The sequence below is a fragment of the Eschrichtius robustus genome, chromosome 13, assembly GCF_028021215.1.
Source record: "Eschrichtius robustus isolate mEscRob2 chromosome 13, mEscRob2.pri, whole genome shotgun sequence".
NCBI classification, from domain to species: Eukaryota; Metazoa; Chordata; class Mammalia; order Artiodactyla; family Eschrichtiidae; genus Eschrichtius; species Eschrichtius robustus.
The window spans coordinates 96553258-96560536 of NC_090836.1; the positions used below are offsets into that span (position 1 = coordinate 96553258).

At 63.4% G+C, this 7279-nt stretch overlaps 1 protein-coding gene across 1 annotated transcript; it reads right to left on the bottom strand.

Moving 5' to 3' along the window:
* Positions 1-1042: 1042 nt before the first annotated feature.
* On the bottom strand, positions 1043-5544 carry SLC16A8 (solute carrier family 16 member 8). Its single transcript, XM_068561383.1, has 4 exons — positions 5331-5544; positions 4447-4590; positions 3384-4205; positions 1043-1359 (listed from the first exon to the last, which is right to left on the bottom strand). Exons 1-4 carry the CDS (start codon positions 5542-5544, stop codon positions 1043-1045), a joined length of 1497 nt encoding a protein of 498 aa, XP_068417484.1.
* Between the last annotated feature and the right edge of the window lie 1735 nt (positions 5545-7279).

The following is a 7279-nucleotide window of genomic DNA, read 5'->3' on the forward strand; positions in this document are numbered from 1 at the left end:
ATGGAAAATGAGACCAGTGGGGAGGGGGTCACCAGTGGAATGGGCTCCCCTGAGGAGTACGGATGAATGGAGTCAGGGTCTGCGGTGGGAAGGCTGCTTCCGCCACTGGGCCCGGGTCACCAAGCTGGTGATTTGGAGGGAGGGAGGCAAGGAAAGGGGTGTCTAGTTCGTGGGAAGAGAATGAATACTTCAATAGATCCCTAAACCTTCCTAGCCAGGGTGAGACCTGGAGCTCCCTGCACTTGACTCCAAGTGCCATTGAGGAGCTATCCCTGGGACTCCACTGGCGGGCGGGGGAGCAGATGCCAGGGTCAGCAGTGGCGTCCGTAGGGACACGTGTCCAGAGCAAAGGTCCCAGGACACCCGAGTTTATCCCCTAGAGAGAGGAGACCCAGAGCCGGGCTGGGAGAGGGTCCCTCTTAGGAAGGTGAGGGGGCAGGGCAGGTGCCGTTCCCCCTCCCCCACCCCCCTGCTCTCCACAGGATGGAGTCATAGAGTCAGGTACTCTCCACCTCCAGTGTGCGAGAGGAGCCCGGGGCTCAGGGCCAGGATCCAGCCCCAGCCCGCCTCTCGGACCCGTGCTCTTTCTCTGCTCTGGGCTGCTCCAGCGGCAGGTGCTGCCAGCGGGGGCTTCAGTGTACAGCTCCGAGCAGCGGGGCTGGAGCTGGGACACTTTCCCCTGCCGTCCTCCGCCTCTGCCACTTGGGGGGCGGGGGAAGTGGTCGGAGGGCCCCAGGGAGAGCCTCTCAGACTCCCCGATAACCCATCCCCCAGGTAGCAGCCAGAGGCGCGGGGACAGAACCTCTTTCAGCTCAGCTTTACGGACTTAAGATTCACACAGGCCCAGACCCTGCCGTGCACAGCAGCTTCACTGGCGGGGCCAGGGCCAGTGGGCAGATGAGGGAGGCAGCTCCCGGCATGGACCCTGGGGGTGACCACCAGAGCAGCCTCCCGTGTGCCAGGCCCTCCAGGGGCAGCCGGGGCTCTGAGAGGGGAAGCCCCATTCCTGAAGTCCCTGGCCACCCCACCTAGTGCCCCCGCGCTACACAGACTCGGAGTCTAGCCCCGGCTCTGCCGCCATCTCGGGTTCCGAGGGCCCAGTCCCCGGGCTCGGCACCTCCGGGGCTTCGAGGCCACCGGGCTCCTCGGCGCCGGCAGGCAGGGGCTCAGAGTCCACTTCGGCCTCAGCATCCTCCGTGTCGCTGGCCCCGCCCTTGGTGGCTGGGCTGGGCGTGGCGTCCTGAGAGTGGCGCAGGCAACACTTGGTGGCGACAGCCATGAAGATCCCGGCCAGGGCCACCTCAGAGCCTGCCAGGTAGAAGATGATCTCGTAGTTCTTCAGCGCGTCCACCAGGCGGCCTGCGGGGAGGGCGGATGGGGAGGTGAGGGCCTGCGGGGGAGCCCACCCTTCACACATACACCCACACCCTCAGGTAAGGGCAGTGCTCTTGGTGGGCTCACGGGTAACACACACACATGCCCCAGTCTTTGTTCCCATTTTACAGATGCAAAAATCCATGAGGGTTCTGCCATTTGAGATCTTAAAACTGTCACTTCACCTCCCTGGACCTCAATTTCTTAAGTGATATGGGGCCTTTGGTGAGGCAGCACTTCACAGTTTACAAGGGACCTCCTGTCCTCAGGATTCCAACCCCACATGTACCCTGGGACTTGCCCAGCTGGGGATATTTGACCTGGGAGTGGGGAGAGCACTGGGCTTAGCCCTGCTCTCCTGGGGGCCCCCAACTCTTGTTCTTTCCACTTAACCTCCTTGGTCTTCAGGAGCCTGGCTCAGCTCTCCCCCCAACCCCCAGGCCTCCCCCCTCCCAGGAGGCCCCATGTACCCAGGACTGAACAATCATTAGCATGGGGGCTGGGGACAGGGCTTGTAGAACTCTTGTTTCCGTCTGTGTATTTTCCAAGTTTTCTATCACAGGTACATGTTACTTTCATACTCGGCAAAATCTTTTAATTGCAACTATTTCCCCTAAAGCGTGGTTCTTCAGTGGGCTCCCCCCGCTCTCGGAGGCATCCTTGTGGCTGTCCACACCAGGCTGTGACCCCTCCGTCTGTATCTCTGAGGCCTTGGGGAGGTTCCCTGGAGTCCCCCAAGCCAGCTGCCCGCCTGAGCCCCTCTGAGCAGTACCCCAAACTTGCCTTCCTGACCCCTGCCCAGCCAGCCAGTCTCGCCCCTTCCACACACAGCCCTGTGGTGTCCCTCACCTTCTTCTCACCCCACGTGCCTTCTCTGCCTATTAGATCCACCCCAGGGTCACACAAGAAAATGGAAGATGGATCCCTGAGCCTCTGGCTGGTTTTATAGCCTTTGGTGGTTGGGCTTGGGGGCTGCTCACACAGGGGTTCAGGTTCAGTGCGATTCCCACTGCACTGAAGTGGAAATTCAGGGTCAGGTGAGATGACAAAGCTTGATGACAGCACTCAGCTAGCCCAGCCCTGGAAGGATGGGCAGCTCACCTCATCTCAGGTGCAGCCTGGGCCCTAGCGAAGGCGGCCCCCCTTATTGCTCCGTCCTACAGCCTGACCTCAGCTCTCTCCTGCTCACAGGCAGGCTTCCTGCTGTTTCAGGGATAACCTGACAACCCAGCAAGACCCTAATGTCCCCCACCCCCACCTTTCTGATCCTAGCTCCTGCCTTACTTGTATAGGAACAGTGTCCCCCAAACACTCCCTGTGCCCTCTCCTGGGGGGTCCTGCCATGCCCCGTGAGACTGCCTTCAGGCCAGCCCCTGCAGGAAGCCTCCCCCTACCACCTCGCCATGAGGATTTCCTATGACGTGTAGAGCACCCAGCAGGCAGTGTGCACCGTGGAAGACTCCCGCGCCCTGCCTCTCTGTGAGCGTAATGAGCCCTCCCACTCTGCTCCTGGTTCCCCAAGGACGCTCCCTATTCCAGTCACCCTTAGAGGCTGGGGAGACTAAAGCACTCAGATACAGTGTTTCAAAGGTATGGGCATTGAGCACCGGGCAGGGCTCCACTCCGCTTCTGGGACTGCAACCTGTACTGGGCCTCTGGGCCTCAGTTCCCCCACCTGCAAAAGGAGAATACGCATCTGCACTTCACAAGGCCTTTGTGCCATCTGCTGGAGATGAGCCAGTGGGCCAGCTACTATCCGTGTTGGGTTCTTTCTGGCACATTTCCTGGCTTTTCCATCCCCACCCTGAGCTGGTGGTACCGCCTGGGGGGGGAGGCTAACTGGCCATGGTAAGGGGAGTCTACCCCACCGGGCTGTCTCTCCCCCTCCCCACCCCCCATGGGTCCCTTCCCCTCTCTCATCCCTGGACGTTCCGTCTGGGATAGGGAGGGGGCTTCCCTTGGGCTTAGGGGCACTAGGCCGCGTCACCCTCTCCTCCTGTGGCACGCACCGGCAGAGGGCGGTCCGATGAGCACAGCCACAGCCTCGAGGAGTAGCACCAGGCCCAGCGCACTGGGGAATCGGGGCGCACCCACAGCCGCCATGAGCACCTCGAACTGCAGGGCGCCCACCATGCCGTAGGAGAGGCCGAAGGCGACGCAGAAGGCGACAAGGGCGCCGTAGGTGCGCGCGCGCGCGCTGCTCAGGTCCGTGAGCCCGTTGGCCATCAGGGCCAGGCTGAAGAGGTAGGCGACGTGCGGCCGCAGGCGCGCCAGGCCGGCCAGGGCGCCGCACGCCGGCCGCGCCACGATGTCTACGAAGCCCACGACGGACAGCAGGAAGGCAGCCTCGGAGTCAGGCACGCCCGCGTCCTTGGCGTAGTTCACCAACAGGATGGCGGGCACGAAGAGCCCGAGCGCCATCAGGAACTTGGTGACGGCGTACACGGCGAAGGCGCGGTCGGTGCACACGGTCACGTCCAGCAGGCGCCGGCGGGTCCGGCCACCAGAGGGCGCCTCGCGCAAGCGCAGTCCCGCACTGTCCGCCTCCACCTCCCCGGGAGCGTCGCCGGCGCTGTTCCTGCGCGGCCGCGGCCCGGGTGGCGGCCGCATGACGGCGCCGCACGCGCAGCAATGCAGCAGGAGGCCGCCGAGCAGCAGGAAGCCGCCGCGCCAGCCGAAGTGCTCGAGCAGCTGCTGGCCGAGCGGCGACAGCGCCGACAGGAACACGGGGCTGCCGGCCGCCGCCAGCCCGTTGGCCAGAGGCCGCCGCCGCTCGAAATACAACCCCAGCATGATGAGCGACGGCTGGAAGTTGAGGGCCAGGCCCAGGCCTGTGGGCGAGGCGGTGCTGTGACGGGCTCCCCGAGGGCGCCCCCACCCCAGGCCCCGGCGGGAGGGAAGGGCGAGGTCCCGACAGGGTGGGCAGACCCGGGGGTGGGGGGTGGGAACGGGGCCGAAGGACGAGGACCGCCCCTCGTGGGGAAACTGAGGACAGGAGGGCTTGCAGCAAGGGCTGCTGACCCCCACCTGCACCCCGACCCCCACGGGGAGGAGAGCAGTGGGCGCCCTCACCTGTGAGCACCCCAGCTGTCAGGTATAGCTCCAGGAGGCGCGTGGCGAAGGATGCTAGGACCATGCCGGCCGAGGCCAACAGCCCACCCACCAGCATCACCGGGCGACAGCCAAAGCGGGTCACGAGGATGCTGGACACCGGGCCTGTGGGCAGGGCAGGGCAGGATCACCAATCAGGCTGGACCCCTCTCTGGTAGACACTCCAGGCTTTGTACCTCCCAGCCTTGAAAGACGGCTTGAAGGGATGAGGTCACCCCCGGTTCAGAGAGGGCAGTGTTGTGGCCAAGGTCAGGTAGTTTGGCTGGGACAGACCAAAGAGAGCCATATGGGGGGATGCAGGGGAGGAGCCTCTACACTGGTCCCCAGCCCTCCTGAGAACACGGAACATAAAGCAGAGGGGGCGGACCCCATTCTCTTTATTACCTTCACAGCTGGAATCACAGCTTGAGCTGCCTTCCTCCCCAGGCTTCCCCCATCCCTCACCTCCACCCCTCCACGCTGCCTGGCCAGGATAACTCCAGCATCTCCCCCACTCCACAGGTGGTTAGAGCTTTGGGATTGGGAATCTTATTTAGATCGCAGTTTTCCCACCTGTAACATAGGCGGGTGTGGGTCTTTTGACAGAAATGGAGGGGCCCTTCCAGCTGGCCAAGCTTGACAGGTCAGCCACCTGGGTGCGGGCTCCACCTCTGGCCGCTGCCACCCTCCTGCCCTCTGCTCCCCTCTCTGGTGCTAATGTTTCCACAGGAAGGAAGGGGTTTCCATGCCCGCCCCGAGGGGCCTGGGGGAAGATGCTCAAGGGGTCGGGTGTCTCCCGGTCCCTGATCCCGATCCTCAATCCTGGGCCTGGGGGAGGAGGGAGGGATCCGCGAGGGGGCGCTGACCTGTGCCATAGAGCATGGCGAGCATGATGGAGGATACCCAGGCCGTGTCGCTGTAGCCCGCTCCGAAGTCGCGCATAAGCGCGCGGAAGAAGACGCTCACGGCCTTGGGGAAGCCGTAGGCGAAACCGGTGACCACGAAGCAGGCGCCCAGCACGGCCCAGCCCCAGCCGCCGTCTGGGGGGCCGGGGCCCCGCCGGGGGCCTCTAGTGCCCATCGTCACCGCCTCTGCTGGAGGAGAGGGGACAAGAGGGAGCGGCGAGGGTCTGTAGCCCAGACAAGAAAGGGGGGTGGAGACCCTGGTGTGGGGAAACAGGCACGGGGCTACCCACGGGGCCCTGCTCAGGGAATGGAGCCAGGAGGGGAAAACCAAGGTAGGACCTCACCCCGAATCTCCCCTCCTCCAAGGGGCGTGAAGGATGAGGGGTGGGGCGTGAAGGATGAGGGGTGGGGCGTGAGGGATGAGGGGTGGGGCGTGAAGGATGAGGGGTGGGGCGTGAAGGATGAGGGGTGGGTAACAGAGTCGTTCCCACCTGAGTCTTAACTTCAGGAAGACTCCCTCTGGAGGACACTCCTTGCCCCTCAGGACCTAGTAGTGTCAGGAGAGGGGGTTCGGATGAGTGGGAAAGCCGACAGCCAGTGTGTGACCGGAGGCATGTGTGGGGACCGGCAATGTCCCCAGGGTGTACATGTGAGGGTCTCAGGGCAACAGAACAAACAAGGTGTGGGGTGGAGGGGGAGACAAGTGCCAGCTGCAAAATGGGTGGAGTTCATTTTCCTCCTTGGCCTTGGGGTATGTACCTAATTTTTCTCAGTGATCAGGAATGTCTATTGTCATTTAGAAAATTATGAAAGAAAACCCAAAACATGTAACAATATTAGCCTTGTCTCAGAAGCCAAGGGAGCTGAGTTCCAATTCATCCCAGCTTAGCCATGGATTTGCTCCGTGACTTGGGCAGCTCCCCTCCCCTTGCTGAGCCTCAGTTTTCCCACCTGTAAGGTGGGTGACTGAACACCCCAGACCAGCTGGGGATCTTGGTGTGTGGGGGGAATCAGATCTCTGGCTCCACTGGACAGATGCAGACCTTTGAGGGGGCACTGGGAGAGAGACCCTCTGCCCTCCAAACCCTTAGCAGCCCCCCAACCCCTCCACATTTCCAGAGCTCCACCCAGGGGTTCACACAGCACCCCCATTGCCCCCATAACAGACCAGGAGGGGGGCCTCACAGGCAGGATGGACCGGCCCACAGCTGGAGCCTCCCTCCCTCCTGCAACCCCTCTGCGCTGGGGTCTCCCGCCTGGCCTTGGGCAATGCCAAGGGCCCCGTGGGACTCTGCCCCTGGCCCACCAGGACCAAGTTCTGGCTTGGCCACCACAGCTGCAGCCACCTGAGGACCAGGACAAGAGGTGGTCCCTGACAGCCGTCGCCGCACACTTACCTGAGCCGTCCCGCGGGTTTGGGTGTCCAGCCTCGCATCTCCTGAGGCCTGCAGGGAGGGGCCGCCCCACTGGCTCCCCTGTGAAAGCCTAGCCCGATGGGGGCCGCAGCTGAAGACTCCCAGGCTTCCTGCAGATCAGCCACTCAACAGCTCGCGCCCCCAAGCCTGGGGCTTAGTGTTCCCCACCCCCATCCCCTCTAAGAGGCTTTCCGCTGGGAGGGGAGAAGGGCCAGGCAGCCACCGCAGCACAGGGCCAGGCTGGGCCGCATGGTGGGGCTCCCTGTCCCAGGCCCATCCAGGGAGAGCTAGAGATAAGGGGGCCCCTTCACCTCCTGGAGCTTCGGGCAGAGAACACAGAGAGCCCTGCCCTGGGGGGTCCGAGTGGTACAAAGGGCACAGCCCTGCCCTGGAGAGACCCCACCAGCCCTAATCACCTCAACTCCTCGCCTGCCCTCCGCCCCCAGGCCACATTCCAGGAGGGGCCTCCATGGCTTTCCCCTGGATAAGGCTAAT